Here is a 20,264-nt window from a genome sequence, read left to right on the forward strand (position 1 = left end):
TAACACTTCTAGCAAAACTCAAAAAAATAAACAGCCTACGTCTAAATTGAAAAATAAAATAAAATCTGAGTCAGTATTGATCCTAACCAAATAAATCATGAGCAATGCTAGAAATATTCAAATTTATGAGAGTGATATCTAACCACATATCACACTTTACTTTACATAGGACATCATCTAACCCTTTTATTAAATAATTGAAACTAAATATGATTGGTATTTTATACCTTTGAATGAAAGAACATGTCTTAATTGTCCAACTCAGACAGCTGCATTATGCTGGCGAAACGACGGAAAAGGAATTTTTTTCTTCAAAATTACCAAATGTGAATAAAATTTAAATTAATACTCATGGTAACATGTATGATAATTTATGACTTGTATATTGAAAGTTGTAAATTGTGTTACCACTTTTTTTTTAAGTGAATTACGATTTTTATTTTTTATTTTTTTTCAACATTACGTTAAAGTTTAAGGGAATATTTTTTTCCATTGAAGTTGTAAAATACTTCACTACTTCAATTTTTTTTAACACGACTTTAAAGTCGTAAAGAGTATTTTTTTTTCTTCTTTTGTTAAGTCGTAAACTAATATTAAAATATACTTTGTTTAACAAAAATATTAAAATATTTTGTTATTAAAATTAACTTATAATTTATAAAATAATATTAATTTTGTTTACATATTTACTTCATTTTTACCGTTATCATTAAGTAAATTAATAATTTTGTACAATAATATTAATTAATTTTATTTTATAAATTATTTTAATACTAACAACAAAAAATAATTTAGTAATAAAAATAGTTGTTAAAATAAAAACAATATAATAAATTAATATAAAATAAAAAATATAAATTAAACACAAACATAAAATTGAAAAGTAGAAACAATATTAGTTGTCAATTTGCCTTCAGTTCTACACAATGAGCATTTTTAGGCCAATTTGAAATTGGTTTGTTCATCTCATTATGTATATGATTAGTGGCTAGCCTTCTTGCTGTGTCTCGTCGCTTCGAAAGATCAAATGTAAAATATGGACCCAAATATTGAGGTCGTTTATCTTTGCTTCCAAGGGAATGAAACTGATGCTAATAAGCTTTGTAAATATTTTTCAACTTATATACAACAATTGCATATATACCTCAAATGTTTTTGAAAGGCTCTCACAAAGATTTGGTACTGCTTTCAACACTTCATCATCTGCATTCAACCCACCACCATCGAGCTCTTGTTATGTTCATCATTACCTACTCAAATGCATGTGATAACTACTATGTATAGGTATATTTTGGAATTAAATTATATAGGAATTGAAAATTTTTCTCGCTTATTTCTTCCTTTTTTTGTGCAAATAATTGGAATTTAAAAACATTTAAGTTTTTGTGCAGAAAATATTAAAAGTTGATGAATTGATGATGCTTGGGGAATAATTGGCACGAAAAAAAAACAAAGTAAAGCTCAAGAAACAAATTGAAGATTTGAAACTGCTTGCTCAGCGCGTCTTAGACGTTTAGCGCGATGCACAGACTCAGTTGACAATGCACACTTAGTGTAAGGAAGTATGGATAATTCTAGAAAGTAAAGGCGTGCTTAGTGCGAGACATGCACTGGGCGCGAATACCGCCATACTCGCTAAGCACGATTAGGAGTCATTCATTCACTCTATTTCCTTTCTAATCTATTCCCTTTTATATATTCATAATCCTCCTGCAATTGTAAGATCTTCTATGACAATGAGAGACTAAACCCCCTTTTGTTGGAAACTTGACAGTCAACTATTTTTTATGTAATCTCTCTTCCTATCTATTTAATATTATTACTTTGTGCATTATCCTTTCTTGTGCTTAATGTTATTGTTTATGGCTTGATCCCCCTTCATATTCAGATTCATAGTCTTCATCATTAACGTTGACCTTCTTTTTATCCTTTTTCTTAACTTTTTGAATTCTATCATTGAAAATGGTGACCAATTTGGACAACCCTAAAGCTTCTATTTTTGTTTGATTCTCTATAATTCTATGCATCCTAAGCTCCTCGTACTTGGAACCTTCAATCTTTGACATTATTTTCTCCTTCTCCACTATGAGGGAAGGTAACTTCTTTGTACGGGTACTTTTGGTTTTGGTTTTGACGTAAATAGGTAGAAGGTTATAGGTGGGTTTTTTTTATAATTATTTTTTAAACTTTTGGAGGTTAATTAATAATGGGAAAGTTATAACTTCCTCCTTTATCTAATTGATTCACATAATATTTTACTTTGGACGGTGAAATGAATGAGATTGAGAAAGAGGGAATTGAACGAGCAAATGAAAGGAGCGGGGTTCACGTGATCTTCAAAACAAACAGAATATTTCCATTTGTAACAAACACTCATAAAATTAAATTCTTTCATTAATTAGCATGAATGGTAGCCGTGGTGAATGAAGAATTATTATTATTTATCAATGAAGCAAGAGATAGTTCTAATTTTATAAAAAAGTTTAAATATGCTTTTAGTCTATAATAAATTAGTTAAATTTTATTTTGGATTTTTAATAAAAAAATTTCATCGAGTTCCTAATAATACAAAAATTATAGTTTTAGTTATTGTTATTTTATTTTAGTCCTTATAAAATTTTGTTCATTTCTATTAGTCCATTTGAAAAAAATACTCGATAGAGACTAATAAAAAATGATCTACATACTATAGAGACAAAAATGAAAAAGATAGATATATTAGAAGGATTAAAATATAAAACAAGGACCAAAAATTAATTTTCTTATTTTATTAGGGACTTAACACAACAAATAATTTTATTAGGAACCAAAAACAAATCTGTTAATTTATCAAGAACCTAAAATATATTTAAGTAAAAAAAAAACTCTAATTTGATGGATAAATTTTCCTTAATTTTCAAATTTTAATTAACTCGAGGAAAAACTACTAGAATAAGTATTATTTGAAGTTTAAATTCAAACTATCTTTTGTTAAAAGTAACACAAAATCAAATAAATTTAATAGAAGTAACAACAAAGAAAAAACAAACAAAAGCAACTACAAATATGGAAGTTGAATTCCCACTTAATGCTTGAAGTGGATGTGATCATTAGTACCTGTTTTGTATTTTATCTAATATAAAGATTTAATTTAAATTTTACATAAAGATAAATATGACAGTTAAAAATACTCTTATATGATAAATTATATAAATATGTGACTAATAAAATTGTATAAAAAATTAAAAAAACCATTAGATACTATACAAGCATAAAAAAATATAAGTTACTTTAATCGATTTAAAAGAAAAGATAAATCCAGATCATTAAATTTAATGTGATAAATTTCCTTTTAATTTTTTTAAATGTTAATAATGTTATTTTCTTAAACAACATAACTTTATCATCATAATTAATTTATTAAATATATTTTTTTCTGACTATTATTTTATTATGTTTATTACATGAGTCTATTTTAATGTATAAAATTTATAGTTATCATTAAAATATTACACTATAATTAGACTAAATAAATATTATGTATTTAAAAATATTTTAAAAAGTACAAAAAATCAAACTATTTACTTAAAATTTAATTTTTATTTTATTTCTGGGTTAACATTTTTTCTTATAACACAATTTTGTTAAAAATATTTCTTTAAAAAAATACATGTTTATTTTCAACCAATTAAATAATGAGTAATAATAATTAATAAAAAATGGCAACAAATATATAAAAATGATAAAATAATAGTTATTAATAAAGCAAAAGAGATAAAGATAAAAAGATATTGAGAAAAATTATGAAAGATAAAAACTAACCAAGATAAGAAAATAAAATTCAATTTCTTTTTGCTTTAAATTTTGAATGATGAATAATTTGTTAATTACTTATTATCTCACAATTGCTTTAAATTTTTAATGATGAATAATTTTTCAATTGTAATTGAAAACAAATAGGCTAATGAAATATAATATTTATGATAAACTTGGTTTTTTCTTTTTATCATAAATACCTTAATGATGTTGACTACTAGAATGTGCATCAATAATAATTTTAAATATGGAAATAAAATATGTAGATATTGGTGACAAATATATTTTTGTCACTAATAATAAAATTATAGTGACAACTTATTTTTTGTCACTATTGTAAATAATATTAGTGACAAAATAAAATTTAGTCACTAATGCTATATTATTAGTGACAACTTGAATTTTTATCACAATTTTTTAGTTACTAAAAATCATAATTCTTGTAGTGAGAGTATTTAAATAAAGTCATCATTAGGTATGAGTTGATTTTGTTTAGCCTGTCACATATCTCTATATCTTTATTCTTAATGCAATTTACTTTTTTATCACTGCAAAGGAATTTGAGATAGAAAATAAATAAAGAAAACTCTTTCACTTTAGGGATTGTGGTTACAGTATATATGCAAATGCATGTGTAAATTAAAATATTTATAAATAGAGAAAAAAAAATCATTAATACTACATCAAAAAGTAACTCTAATAGGTTAAATTTTTAACATTCTCATCTTTTGAATTTAACTTTTAGAATATTAAATTTTCTCATCTTTTTAATTAATTAATTAATTAATTTAACATTAATAAAAAAATATAGAAAATACATTAAATAAAAAATATACAAAAAATATAGAAAGTATAAAATAAAAAAATATAGAAAATATTAAATAAAACTAAAAAAATAAAATATACATTAATTCGTTAAATAATTAAAATAAAAAACTATTTACAAATTTGAAGTAGTAAATAGTTTACGACTTAAAAAAATAAAAAAAGTATCCCTTTAAGTCGTGTTAAAAAAAATTAAAATCATAAAATATTTTCGGACTTCAATAGAAAAAGAAAAAAAACTTTCTTATAACTTTAAAGTCATATTGAATAAAATATTTAAAAGTTGAAAGCGTAAAATTTTTTATGACTTTAATGAAAAATGAAAAAAAAATTGTAATATACTTTACGAATCTCAATTCAAAAGTCATAAAATTTCTGAACATTAGTTTAAATTTTACTCTCGTTAATTTTGAAAAAAAATAATCTCTTTTCCGTTTTTTTGCCGCATTAAATGCCACCGATGGGACACCAAGGACTGACAGATGATAATTATTTATTAGAATTGGCCAAGTTGAATGAAACAAGTACAAAAAAAAAGTTAGTTGCAGAGATGAGGAGAAGCATCAATCTTGTGGCTCGGGTAAATATTCCAGGTTAAAAACCAGCACTAGAAGCCGGAATGCTGATCACTTCACCAGCATCACAATCTTGTTGGTTTATTTGGTGTCCTTTACTTCTTCAAATAAAATAGGCCTACGCACTAGTAGTGCTAATGGATATTCGTTTCAAAGAGTTGAATATTCAAGCTTTAATTTGTTTAATGGCTAATATTCTTCCATTGATTGTCGAACTTTGATAGTACTCTCCCCTTAATATTAATTTGAGGAATATTATCAGTACAACTATGTTGTTTAATTTTAACACATTTTTCATGTTCTTTTTTCTAAGGCTAAATCATATTATTATTAATAAAACAGTTCAATTAATTGGAGCTCATATAATAATTAAGATGCGAGTCTCTTAAAATTCATAATTTCTAATAAATTTGATTCAATAAAAAAAATGTGATCAAAAGAGTAATGTATAAGAAAATATATTATTAACACTTTTCAATTCATTTATGATGAGTGTTAATAACATACCATCTAATATATTCTTTAACATATACCATATAACATATTTTTATTAGTTAAAACTAAAAAATCATTAGCGAAATTTATTAGATAAAGAATGACCAGACTTAAATTTCGCTAAAGAATGACCAAACTTCCAATTAGAATTGTGTTTGTAGGGAACATATCAAATGAGAATTCTTCTTATTATAAGAAATTATAAACACAAATCTAGACATTAGATCTTATTTAAATGGTCATATAATCATTAAACAACTTTTAATTTTGTCCAATAATTTTAAGTCATAAGGTGGTTTAGTAGTTGAGAGAAGGGACATAAGGATTGAAATGATAAAGAAACCATGAATTTGATTCCTCTTGCTAACATAACATACTAATGAGTAATATTTGTTAGATAAAAAAACATTTTATCAAATAACCATTTGTATATATGATTATATGACTCATATGTAAAGTTCTCACATTCTTAAAATGAAAATCGTTTTTACTCACTAAAAGAAATAAGAAGTTAACCGTTTATATGTTCAAAATGTGTTTGAATTTTTGAATATATATAATCAAGCGGTTGATATTAAAATTTAAATGCATGAGATAATGTATATTCAGACATATGTTGCTATACATTGAGTTATTGTATAAATAACATTTATCCTAAAAAAAGTAATAAAAAGTAATGTTATTCATATACACAATCGATCTTTTATATTACTTATTCATGAAATAATTTATACAGTAAATTATATATACAACTAAGATATATAGTGAGGTATGAGATATAAAAAATGATGCAATGGAGAGAGATAAATACATAAAGTATTGTTGTACAAAATATTATATAAGTTGTTGTATGAATAACATAACTCTTTCTTTCTTGTATAGGGACAAAATAAAAAATCATATAGGGTTGTGATAAGAAAAAGATAATGTCAAGTGAAATAAAATTTTGGATCAACTTATTTAAATTTATTTGTTAAAAAATGATTATTTTAATAAAATAAATAGTTTTCTATTTTCTGCTTTCTTAGTATATTTGTCTAAATTATTTTTGATTAAAAAACAGTTTTCTACTTATTTTTAGAAGTAAATCTTAACTGTTTATTAAAAAAAATACTTCATTAAAAAGTGCTTATTTCGAATTTTTTTTAAAGTTTAAACAAATTGACCCTGTAATTAACCCGTATTTTATTTATTTATTTATTCTCCATGTTAATTTAAGTTTTACCTAATTTTATTTTAAGGATTTAATTTTTTTTACTTTAACATATTATATAATGTTAAAATATATATTTAATTATTACTTGTTCAATAGTAATTTAATTATGATGAAACCAACTAACGATTAACTAATATATTTCACTTATTCAATAAATCAATCTGATTTTGAAAACATTGAAATATTTACGACACACAATGTATATGTTACATCACAATAGTAATGCATGCACAATATTACAATGGGGGTAAAAAGAGAGAAGAAAGGAGATAAAATCATAATAGGAAAAGGACAGCAGTGCCCTTATTCTTTAGTTTTAGATGATGCCATGCAACCATTAGCGGGAATCTCTTGGGAAGTCATTTCTGTCTGCTTGCCTCTTCCCTTCCTTTTAAACTCTGCCTTTCTCTCCATAGTGAAACAAAAATTTGTTGAATCAACACAAACGCATCATGGCTTCTCACTTCTCCACTCACTGCCACCTTCCCTCTTTCTCTTCTTCTAACCATTTCCCTTTTTCATCTTCTTCTTCTATCTCTCTTCACCACTTCTCCAAATCCTCTCTGGGTAAGTCTACTATATGCAATAATTTCGCCAATTCATTTTCTTATACCCCTTGTTGATTCACCAACCATCTCTCTTCTTGATTCAACTTGTCTTATCACGATAATGTCTTTGTTAATCTTTTAACCGTGTCTTCGATTTTCTTTTCTTTCAAGATTGTAAGCTTGTAAGTTTCTGTTGCTCAGAAACATTCTATTACCTAGGAATGTGAAAGCACAGATAGTTGCAACTTGTTTTTGTAGAAAACTATAGAAGCCAAATGGTGCATACAATTCATCAAAGAATTATCACGATATTATTATATCTATTCTTTTACTCACCAACCTTACTTTATTTTCTTTCACTAGTGATACTCTCTCCTGGCATATGTGCATGCCGCTTCCTTTGTTTCGATTAGGAGCTTAATATTTTTTAGTTAATTTCGTTAAGAACATAGCCATTCTGGATCCTCAAGATTTCACTTTCAACAAGGCTAAAGTTGTTAGATGCGTTGTCTCTTGTTTTTTATCCTCCACCCAAAAAAGAAAAGAAAAATATACAAAAAGAAACAAATTAAAGAAGAGTGGAGAAGTTTTTCACTGGAAGCTGAAAGTAATATAGCACTTAATTCCAACGAACGCAAGTAATTTAGTGAAAGATTTATATCATTTTATATATAGGTGCCGTGTTGTCCGAGACTAACGACAAACAAGAGATAAGATGCAGAGCAATATCCAAACCACGAACACAAGGTATAATAGAGTTTCTTAGTTTTACTTTTAATTAAAAGTAGTTTAATATTAATTGCTTTGTGTAAAGCGTGCTTGAACCAATGTTGTGTTGTGCGTTGTGCAGAATATTCAGACATATTTCAGGGTAGTCTAGCAACGTTAAAGTTTCGTGAGATTAATGTGGAAGATGACATAGAAGAGGAGCAAGACATCGGGGTGCTTTAAACTTTCTCAATTCACTTCTCTGTTTTGTGCCTTTCCTTAATTAACTTTCTTTTTTTTTATTATTATTTTTTTGACATATGCCATTTCTTTTATGGTTAATACAACATTGTTTAAAAGAAGGTTTTTGTGGCAAATGAGATCAAGAAGAGAGTGGACACTATCAAATCAATATTGGGTTCCATGGAAGATGGAGAGATAACAGTATCTGCTTATGACACTGCTTGGGTTGCTCTGATAGAAGATGTTCATGGAAGTGGTGCTCCTCAATTTCCATCGAGTCTAGAATGGATAGCGAAAAATCAACACCCTGATGGTTCATGGGGTGATAAGGAATTATTCTCAGCCCATGATCGGATTATTAACACGTTGGCTTGTGTTATTGCATTAAAATCATGGCATATGCACCCTGAAAAGTGTGAGAAAGGTAAAATTGAATTATAATTACATGCCTCTATTTATTTTGTAACCAAATATAAGATATGGTAACTAAATAATTGTTAATTACCAATCAATTTACCAGGTCGTTGGTTGGAGTGGTAATAAATTTGGTCTTATCAAGTAAGATTTTAAGCTAGACTTTGATGATTATGAAAAGATATCTCACTGTTGATCAGTCAGACTTTCACTGAAAATTAATCATCCATAAAATTGATAAATACTCTAAGCGAATGTCATAATAACCGAAAATCACTAATCAATTTTGTTAATATTGTTACACAGGAATGACATTTTTTAAGGAGAATCTTAACCAGCTTCAGAATGAGAATGTGGAGCATATGCCAATTGGGTTTGAAGTAGCTTTTCCATCACTTCTTGACATGGCTCGTGGCTTGAACATTGAAGTGCCGGACAATTCCCCAATCCTGAACAAAATCTTCGCAATGAGAAACGTAAAACTCACAAGGTACCTTAGTTGTGGTCATAATGATGCTTGCCAGCGAGTTGTGTTATGCGCCCATGTCTATTTTCATAATAGATTCAAAGCAACCTTATCTCGCAAACTCTTTTTCTGGGAAAGTATAAATATATGTATATATTTATATAAGAGTCGATCACTTTGACACTTTTTTATTACAAGTTCTGAAAACTCCCTTTAACGGTGTGTGTCATTATTGTGTTGTGGGGCTTTGGTGGGGATAGAATACCAAAAGCGATGATGCATAAAGTGCCCACAAGTCTGCTTCATAGCTTGGAAGGGATGTCAGGCCTTGACTGGAAAGAGCTTCTAAAACTGCAGTCTCAAGACGGTTCCTTCTTGTTTTCTCCGTCCTCCACTGCCTTTGCTCTCATGCAAACTAAAGACCAAAATTGCCACAATTACTTGAATAAAGTGGTCAAGAGGTTCAATGGGGGAGGTAAACTTCCATTTTAACCTTTTTTATTTTTTTCTTTTCACCTCTCAATCTTCTTTCCCTCCTTCTTTATAGCATTATATATCGTACCCAAAGTTTTAAACAAAAAGGTCAGACTACAATTTTGGCCACAACGTCAAAGTTTTCAGAGTGTCCATGATCACAACACTACCATAATTATGACTGTTTCAGTTACATTTTTCTGCAATTTCCTGTAACATAATGAAACATGACAAAACTACAACTATGGTCATGATTACAATTTAAAACCTTGATGGTAAAATATATAATATAATAATATAATAGGATTAATACATTTGTTTTTAATTTGGTTTATGATTGTTTACGTTTATATGATTATATCAGTTCCAATTCAATCTTCATTTCCCCTTTTCTCTAATAACATTACAATATTTACTAATTTGGTTGTGTCTTTTGTTTATATATCAGTTCCGAACGTGTACCCAGTGGATTTGTTCGAACATATTTGGGTGGTTGATAGGCTTGAACGCCTCGGAATATCTCAGTATTTTCAGCAAGAGATCAAGGACTGTTTGAATTATGTTCACAGGTAATTCAATAATGATGCTCAAATTAATATTAAATACAACACTTTGAAACGAATTAACGGTACATGAAACAGAGGTCTGCCATACTAAGCAATTCTAATATATACATAGACAAAATTTCAGATATTGGACTGAAAAGGGTATTTGTTGGGCAAGAAATTCAAATGTTCAAGACATTGATGACACGGCAATGGGTTTCAGATTACTAAGATTACACGGCTATCAAGTTTCAGCCGGTAAGTATTTTACTTGGTTGACCAGATAACAACATTTATCAAATTAAATCCAGAATATAATAATTATGAACCATCACTGTAAAATTTAGATTGTTAATTAATTCAAAATCAATCACCAATGCTGTAGTAAGACTTCTAAGGTAATTATTGAAGAAGTAGACAAATTTATTTTATATTAATAAGTACTGTGAATATATAAGTTATTTTGTCGTAAATCTATATACTAAAATGCAAATACGTAATTTAATTAACTGATTTTGATATTTGACAGATGTGTTCAAGAACTTTGAGAGAAATGGTGAATTTTTCTGCTTCACGGGGCAGACTACACAAGCCGTGACAGGAATGTTTAATCTATATAGGGCCACACAAGTAATGTTCCCGGGAGAGAAAATTCTTGAGCATGGGAAGCATTTCTCTGCCAAATTTTTGAGGGATAAGAGAGCAGCAAATGAGCTAGTAGATAAATGGATCATAATGAAGAACCTGGCAGAAGAGGTAGGTAGTGGTCTAATCGATGTCATAAATAAATCAACATTATGTGGGAATATATATGTTGGACCACTTGATGTATATGTATGCAATTGTATGTATATGTGGCTATTAAGTTTTTTTTTTGTATTTTTATAGTTTATACTAATGTTAAGATTCTGTGTTGTGAAGGTTGCGTACGCTTTGGACGTACCATGGTATGCAAGCCTACCTCGAGTGGAGACAAGATTCTACATTGATCAATACGGTGGTGAGAGTGACGTGTGGATAGGCAAAACCCTTTACAGGTACTTCGCACTTTCATCCCATAGTATATATATATATATAACATTTCTTTCCTTTTGGTTTTGGTTTTCATGACAGAAGAAACAACTGCAGCGACCATCTCTTTATTCGAAATGGATTCTATTGTGTGAATATTTTACTCCACGTTCTAACAATATATATATATATATATTATGAAACCATGTGCAAAAGATTGTGTTTCTCTGTATCTTCGCATAATCCTGGAATTTTAAAAAAAGTAACCAGAGATGATGAAAACTTATTAAAATAATCTTTCACGTGAAAAAAAAGAACATGTTTTTATCACGTAAAGTTCATGCAAGTTTTAATAATAAAAAAATTAATTTAAACGCACTAAGAGTGCACAACAATTTTATACTACCTTTCAGTTATAATCGATAAATTTATTGATTTTATAGTAGTCAGTTAGAGTTGTATCTACTATAATTTTTTATTAAACGATAATATAAATTGTTTATACCGATTGACCGTGCATAAGTTAAACAGAAAAAAAAGTCTGTTAGAAAGAATGTATTGTATGTTATCATTTCTCATAAAAAAAATCCATAAGAATGAGATGAAGGCATTCTATAAAGTTATTGATGTATATTATTATAATGATATATAATCACACTCTTTTAAAAATTTATATGATTTTTAATTTTTATCATTTATATGGATGATTAATATTTAATTATTCCCCTAACTCATTATAAGATAATACTTTACCTTGAATACATGAATAGCTAATACAAATTAGTTGTTGTAAAAAAAAGCTAATATAAATTAGTTTTTTTTATACTGAAATTAGGTTTTTTTAATCCGAATGTGAAGTCACATGATTCATATTTTATTTATAAATCATGATTTTTTTTAAAGATTTTTTCTTTCTTTTTTGTCTTTCACTGAGTTTTTACACAGACAAAAGTTTGGAATTAACTTTCAAACTTAGGTAGTGATTAAGTAAATCTGTTTATCTTGCAAGTAAATTGATCTAAGATCACAATCTTGTAATAAACTACTGTCGGTTTGGGACTTTTACCATTTAAGAGCTATTAGTTAAAATCAAATAAACTAAAATGAAGCATGTTAAAGGATTTTTATATTAATTAACGTATGTTCAAACTAATTAATCAGGATGAGAGTGCAAATAGTTTCCTTAAAATCAGTTTGACTTCAACCTTTAAATTGAAATGTGGCCAGAAGATATTATATAGTAGTCTTGAATTTTAATTAAGAATATAAAAAGGATAAATATTATTACTGTATAAAAAAGAAAAGTTGATGTTGAAATATAATATTATTTCATTAATCAATGACATTTTACGTATGAAAAAGTAATGGTATAACATTATTTGTCATTTATATATCACTTGTCTTTTTAACATAAAATAGTGATAGCGACACACCCATGTATAATTAATGTTGTTGGTTGTTGGATCATCAATTCCTTCATACTCATACAGATAGATATAATAATAAATATATAAAAACCCAAATGCAATAAGGAACAAATGTTTTTCCCTATGCATTTTGAACTCCGACTCACTTCTGTAAAAAGTAAAGTGTAAAAAAAATGTAAATTTATAGCAAAAGCTAATAATTTATTAGAACACTTCACAAAAACGTTTTCAATTTTCTTTGACTGTCACTTGAAAACCTTTTAGATTTTAGTATTTGATTACGCACAGTCTCGCATAACACTGTTATCACATAAATAGATGACGAAATGATTGTTGGATACTTTATATGTTATTTCACACTAGTAAAATAAAAATAATAAAAATATAAATATGAAAAAGTAATATATAATGTGATAGACAAAAAACAATGCCCATTAATTGGGTATTTATAATTAAAAGGTGTTTATATATAAATAAAAAAGAATTAATTTATTATAAAAATAATCCTTTTATCCTTATCACTATTTTTTTAAATCTAATGATTATATAATCATTAAATTTTTTAAAAATAATTGTTAAAATGAAATGTAATTCTTTAAAATTATTTTGGAAATTACTTATCTCTTCATATATATATATATATATATATATATATATATATATATATATATATATATATATAAAGAAAAAAAAAGCTAAGGAACTGGATTATTTGAGGTTCATTAATTAAACTGTATTGTTTCGCACTATTAATTTTTTTTTTGTGCTAGTTTACTTTTGAGGGTAAGGGTGATATATTGACTGTAAAAAAAAAATTATATTATTATTTACTCATAAATTATCATTAATAAAATTTTTAAAAATTAACAAAACTTACCATAAATGATAATTAAAGTTTTACATATCAATACATAACTTTTTTTTCTCTTTAATTTTTTTTTACTTGTGAAAGAGTTTTTGTAGAACTTATTTAAGCTTATGACTCTTATAATTTTTTTTAAATTTGTAGCAATAAATACTTTTGTGATGGCTTATTAAAACAAAGATTTTTAAACTTATTTTAATAGGTTTTATGGTGAAAGTGTACCAGAAATTTTTATATAATTAGAATTTATTTAACAAGTGTCTAACTAAAATCGCTTACTTTTTCGTCACAGGATGGCCTATGTGAACAACAATAACTATCTCGAGCTTGCTAAATTAGATTACAACAATTGCCAGACACTGCATCTAATAGAGTGGGGGAGAATTCAGAAGTAAGAGCAACTAAAACTATTCCAATCTATATAATGCTTCAGTTTCTATAATGTAATTGACATTATTATGCTTTCATTTTTGTAATGACATGTAACAGGTGGTACTCAGAATCTAGGTTGGGAGAGTTTGGATTGAACAGAAGAACTCTTCTGTTGGCCTATTTTCTGGCAGCAGCAAGCATATTTGAGCCTGAAAAGTCTCATGTGAGACTAGCGTGGGCCAAAACCAGTGTCTTACTTGAGACCATAACATCCTATGTTAGTGATGCAGAAATGAGGAAAGATTTCATGAAAAAATTCAGTGACTGCATTAACAGGCGAGACTACTCCATGGGCTGGTAAATTATGCTCTTCCCAGTTTGTATAAATACTGAAACATGTCATATTAATTAAAGAATTAATTATGTTTTTAGTTCCTGAAATTCAAAAAAAAATCTGATTTTGGTTCTCCAAATTATAAATAAATAAAAAAATTAGTCTCTCAAATTAGTTGTTTAGGAACTAAAACCTATTTTGAAAAACTATTTTAGTCTCTGAAATTTTGTGGTTAAGAACCAAAAACTATTTTATAAAATTTGAAAGACTAAAATGTTTTTTTTTTTAAAATTAAGAACCAAAACTGGATTCATCTCAAATTTCAGACACTAAAAACATAATTAAACTATCAAACTTATATACATACCACTCTTTTTTGTTATATAATCATGGTTCTTAGGTCCTTGTTGGTCATGTACGTTTAGAGATGTATGTACCGTTTCTTTTTTGTACCTATTTATATACATATGATCTACGTGAGCCTTGTTGATACAAAGGCCCCACGGTACTTCAACTTAAGAGAGTGACAGTGAGATGATGTCCAGTAAGAAAGTGAAGGTACGTAAGAATACCCACAAAAATAACTTCAACGTCTAAGTCAACACTTGTTCCGGTAGAATGACATTATATATGATAGGAGGTCTACAATTCAGTGATCGATGTTGGATATACTCTAGTTGTAGCTAGCACATGGTTGAGAGTGAGTCATGACTATGTCATCCTAATAGAGAATGAGCTTCTTTTAAATACTGAATATTTTGAAACCCTTGACATCGGCATGAACAAGTGATCTATAGGAATTTTCTATTTCACGAGTTGTGGACTTTGTTGGAGATTGCACATGAGCTAGTAGTAATATGTAATACGAATAAAAAAGTATAAACAGAAGACAATTTTCACTTCAATTAACTTGCTTTTAAAGTTAAAATCTAAACTTAAATTTTAGAAATTGAGATGGTGTTATCGTGCAAGTATTGGGTCACCCATAAATATATAATCCTGCAAATCATAGGGTTAAGATATTCAATTTCAATCCACCCTCAGTTAACTTCTGAGATTAAGTTAGGTCTAGTTTCAAATTCTAAGAGATTTTGAGTTAATTGTTTTGAGATAAAGTTATATCAAAATTCAAATTCTAAGATATTTTGATTGAAGTGTTGAACTTCAAGATTGATCCTTCAGCCGTATAAGGGAACAAGATAGCTGGGACCATCATAGAGTTATTAGGTTGGCCTATATGATATGGACAGCATATGATCAAGTGGGAGGCTTTTAACCAAAGTTCTGTCCGGTGTGACAAACACCTTTCTCTTTCTTTCTGTTCCCCAATCATTTTGTAGACACCAAAATCCCTAGTCCACCCAGAGTGGAGTTGTATATCCTTGTTAACTATTATTCTTCAAAGAATTTACTATAACCATTATTTAAACTATCTGTTTCAGCCTAACGTTGTTACGCAAATTCAATCTTGGGGGTGCAAGTTGTAAGCACCGAATTCAAATTTATTACTGATTAATTTAGTTCCAATTGGCAATTTCCTTTGAAAATTTTCATTTGGAGACTGTCGCCCTGTACTTTAGCCTGATGAGAAATTGAACACATTTTTTTTTTAATATTTTTGAATACAGGAGGTTGAACAGGAACAGAATAGGACATGGACTGGCTGAGGCTTTGGTTGCCACCATAGATCAAATCTCGTGGGATATACTCGTGTCTCACGGTCACGAAATTGGATATCACATGCATCGCAGTGTGAGTGTACCATTCCTCACTAAGTACCACTATAATTTGATCACAAATTTCTCTTTTGATTAATGTGAATTGAGACAATTTATGATTGGTACCTTATATTTGGTAAAACATACTACGTGTTAGATGATTTTAACTCAAATTAACAAGAGCAAGGCTAGTTACATTACCCTCTCAACTCTTTGACATTATTTTTTAATATTATTTTAAAGAATATATATATATATATATATATATATATATATATATATATATATATATATATATATATATATATATTTTGATAGTGGAAAGAATTTTTATATTGACAACTTAAATAATTTTTATAATAAGTATTTTAAAATTCACACTTAACTTAATTTCAGACTGGTTAATATTATAAAAAATTTACACTTTGGTGAATAGAAATTATACTATATTATATTTTTATATATGATGAAATCTGATGTTGTCTATGCGAAGAAAGTATGGGTCTAAACATTGAGTGGACCCAGCATAAGAGTTCCCATGATAATAAGGTGATTGAAAAATAATTTTGAAGTATGTTGTTAATAAGTATTTGTGATATTTTTTTATCGTTCTTATTCTGTAAAAAAATAATCATTCCTATGTTTATCGTATAAATATTTCAAAACAAGAAATAAAATAACATTTTTATAGTTAAAAGTAAAAATAAAACCAGAAAATATTTTCTCAAAAGTTACATTTTTACGAGTTTGTTTAGCTTTTGAAACGCAAAGAGTAAATAGATAATTTGCACAAGAATTCAGTTGAGGCTCCGTCACCTTTGACATTTTCCCCAAATATAATGATTTCGTAACCAACCGATGGTCCGTACCGCCGACTGAAAAGGAATCCTTGCTTGGAATCCAAAACAAAAGTGGAGAATCAAACATTAGTTGACCAATACAACCACCAAATCAGAATAGTATTAGAACGTAAGCTATCAAAGCCAATACAAGACTTAATTTTTTTTAATAAACCTTTTTTATGCCTAACAATTTTGGATTTGGTGTTTATTAGGTATCTTTTTTTATGAATTTTGGATGGACTCATGTCCTCTTATGAACTTAATTAAACTCTTCAAACTAAGCTTGTAAGATGAGGATGTTATTCATTTGTATATTTTATTTTGATATTATTTTTTGTGATCCTGAAATTTGAGTTTTTTTTCAATAAATACTGATTCCAATGTTATTCATTTGTTTCGTTATTGTGATGCTATTGTAGTGGGAAAAGTGGCTTTCAAGTTGGCATCGCGAAGGAGACAAATGTGAAGGACAAGCTGAGCTTTTGGCGCAGATAATAAACCTATGTGACGGGCATTGGATTTCCGAGGATCAAGTGTTCGATCCACAATATCAGAGTCTCCTTCAACTCACTAACACACTCTGCAATAGACTCCGTTGCCACCAAAAGGACAAGGTCAGTGACACGGCAACCATTATAACATATCCTACGACAAATACTACTAGCTAGCTACTAGCTACTTTCCAAACCTTCATCTTTTGTCTCCATGCTCCTAATGCATTTTTTTTTTACCTTCCCCACTTTCCCATAAAACATAAAAAAAAAAAAGCATGCTAGTATTACAATCTTGTAGTGTACCTAAAAAGCTGCATAGATATATAGTATGCTCTTTGGGATTTTATTACTAGGAAAAAGTGAACTCAGCAGCTTTAAGGAAAAGGGTTTACGATAGCAAGGAAAAAAAATTATAAAAAGAAACGGATCAACCCAATGGCCAATTTTATTGGGCACGCTATTTAGTTTTCTCAAAATGATCATAATTGAGAACCTGTGAACATGAGCATTTACATCTATGTACTGCATAATTGAAATTCTTAATTCAACAGCATCGAACACAAAACTTTGTCGTTTAGTGTAGTGGTGCACTATGCGCGATATTCAGGGTTTGGTGCCCTTTGTCGTTTATGTTTTAAATAATATCTTCGATTTAATATGTATAGTTAGTTTAGTTTGTTAGTTAACATTTGTATTTTTGTGAATAAAATCCATCAAGGAACTCGAGAGCGGCAACTGCGGCACGAATGTAAACAGCATGATCACCCAAGAAGAAGAGTCAAAAATGCAAGAACTCGTGCAATTGGTGTACCAAAAATCTCCAACTGGCATTGATTTCAATATCAAGAATACTTTCCTCACAGTGGCCAAGAGTTTTTACTATACAGCTTTCTGTGATTCAAGGACCGTCAACTTCCATATTGCCAAAGTTCTGTTTGATAAAGTCGTTTAAATCAAATTTTATTTCTTGAATAGATATTAGACTCCACCATATCATTGTGAATATTATCCCTCTGTAATGATAAAAAGAAAGGAAAACAAATTCAGTTGTTGCGGCTCGATGTATATAACTTTGCACAGTTTGGCTACCATTTATGAAATATCCACTTGTTCTGTTTAATCTTTGTTTATTTGATAATTTTATGACAATTTTTTCTCTAAATTATATTTTTCTGTCTACAATATTTGAACCCAATATTTTAGTTAAGAAATTTGAACATTAATAAATTAAAAGTTTAATGCTCATACATTAATGACATAAATTATTTTTATATTATTGTCCAATTACAAATTATTATTAATATAATTTTTAAAGTAATTATTATAAAAATTAACAAATTTATCATATATAAATTATTATAATTGGATGACAAGTGAAATATACGTCAATATATAACTTTTTTTTTCTTCATAAGTTAATCTAGTAAAGTTTACCTAAATTGTAAATTTTATTCACGGTATTATGTGATTTAGTATAAATAGAAAATATATACTTACACTTCAAGAACATGAGAATAATAAATAACAATAAATAAATTAAGATTAAAATAATAAATCATTGAGATTAAAATTTAATTACAAACACGTCTTATATATGAGACTATTAATGTTGTTATTGTCTTTACTATCGATTAAAACTAAAATAAATAATATGTATAATCAGTTACAAATAAGTTTAAAGTTGAAATTTTAAAATGTTAAGAATGACATATATTTGTTTTTAGGAAGAATAACTTGTTTGGCAACTATTATGATATATCTAGAATAACTTATGCGAAATTTTCAATTATAAAACCTATTGAGATTTTTTAAAGCTAAAACACCTTACTCTGTTAAGTTTGTTAGTACCTATAAAGAAGTTAAGATTTTATTTATATGAGAAGTTTAATTTTTTTATTATTTTATTCATTTAAGTTTTCTTTCTATAAATTTAATTATTTGTAAGTTATCTAAAGTGAATTGTACCTTTGTTAGAAATAGGCAAGATATTCTTTTAACCATTATGTATAGTACCCAAGCGACAAGATCTTCATAGGTAAAGGTAGATTATGATTATTACTATAAGAGAACTCAAACTTTTTAAAACATTGGAAATTAACAAAAGAAAAAGAATCATAAGATATGCAATTTATATCAACTTTGACAAAATAAGAACATGGACTACTAGAGCTAAGTGAGTTACAAGAGTCATCCCTTTGTGAATGCTAGCCCCTCTCTTAACAAGAAAAATGATACTTGTTACATCACTTACCCAAGACCCATAACTATTGTTGTGATAACATATATAGCAATGATTTACGAGACCTATACAGTGCAAAAGACTAGTGATACTTAATTTGAACCTGACCCATCTTGAATAATTAATGGAGATTAGATATAACATGGTTTGTACAGATTTAGCAAGCAGTGGAATTTTAATTATCATAGATTCAAGCAGTGAAGCACGTTAACGTGTTCTCAGAATGAAGGTGAGATATGTTTTGACCTGTTTGTCCTATGATATCTTGATAAAAAGTTGGCAATAATGAAAATGGCAGACAAGGTCGCGCGTGTGAACATGTGACATAGTTGGTGGGTTGGTCTTTCGCATGAAGTGGAGCTTCACCAAATCCTACATTTGAATTCCCATTACAACAGAAAAATATCTACCATCAAAATTCATCTGAACCCAAAATGCTGTATTAGGAAAGCCAAAAACACATTTTGTTCGTTTCAAGTAAATTAATTTATGATTATCAATTAGAAAATGTTCTTAACACACGCTTAAAAAATCATCTGAACTCATTTTTTAAATAAATCTATCTATAACATCATAAATAAAATATATTTATTTTTAAATTTTAACAAATTAAGATCAAGATACATTTTAAATTAAATAAAAGTAGATATACGTTTAC

The 20,264-nt window shown here is 27.7% G+C and overlaps 1 protein-coding gene across 3 annotated transcripts; it reads left to right on the plus strand.

Moving 5' to 3' along the window:
* Positions 1-7,296: 7,296 nt before the first annotated feature.
* LOC114398379 (ent-copalyl diphosphate synthase, chloroplastic-like) lies at positions 7,297-18,487 on the plus strand. 3 transcript variants are annotated; one of them, XM_028360564.1, is made up of 15 exons: positions 7,297-7,473; positions 8,130-8,201; positions 8,305-8,396; positions 8,523-8,829; positions 9,126-9,309; positions 9,546-9,760; positions 10,208-10,328; positions 10,438-10,562; positions 10,834-11,060; positions 11,226-11,341; positions 13,900-13,998; positions 14,097-14,336; positions 15,942-16,065; positions 17,293-17,487; positions 18,086-18,487. In XM_028360564.1, exons 1-15 carry the CDS (start codon positions 7,359-7,361, stop codon positions 18,317-18,319), a joined length of 2,466 nt encoding a protein of 821 aa, XP_028216365.1. In that variant the 5' UTR covers positions 7,297-7,358; the 3' UTR covers positions 18,320-18,487. The 3 variants fall into 3 exon arrangements, with proteins under 3 accessions (XP_028216365.1, XP_028216367.1, XP_028216368.1); XM_028360566.1 differs by having other exon boundaries at positions 8,526-8,829; XM_028360567.1 differs by having other exon boundaries at positions 7,299-7,473; positions 10,450-10,562.
* The last annotated feature ends 1,777 nt before the right edge of the window (positions 18,488-20,264 follow it).

The sequence above is a fragment of the Glycine soja genome, chromosome 19 (assembly GCF_004193775.1).
Source record: "Glycine soja cultivar W05 chromosome 19, ASM419377v2, whole genome shotgun sequence".
NCBI lineage: Eukaryota > Viridiplantae > Streptophyta > Magnoliopsida > Fabales > Fabaceae > Glycine > Glycine soja.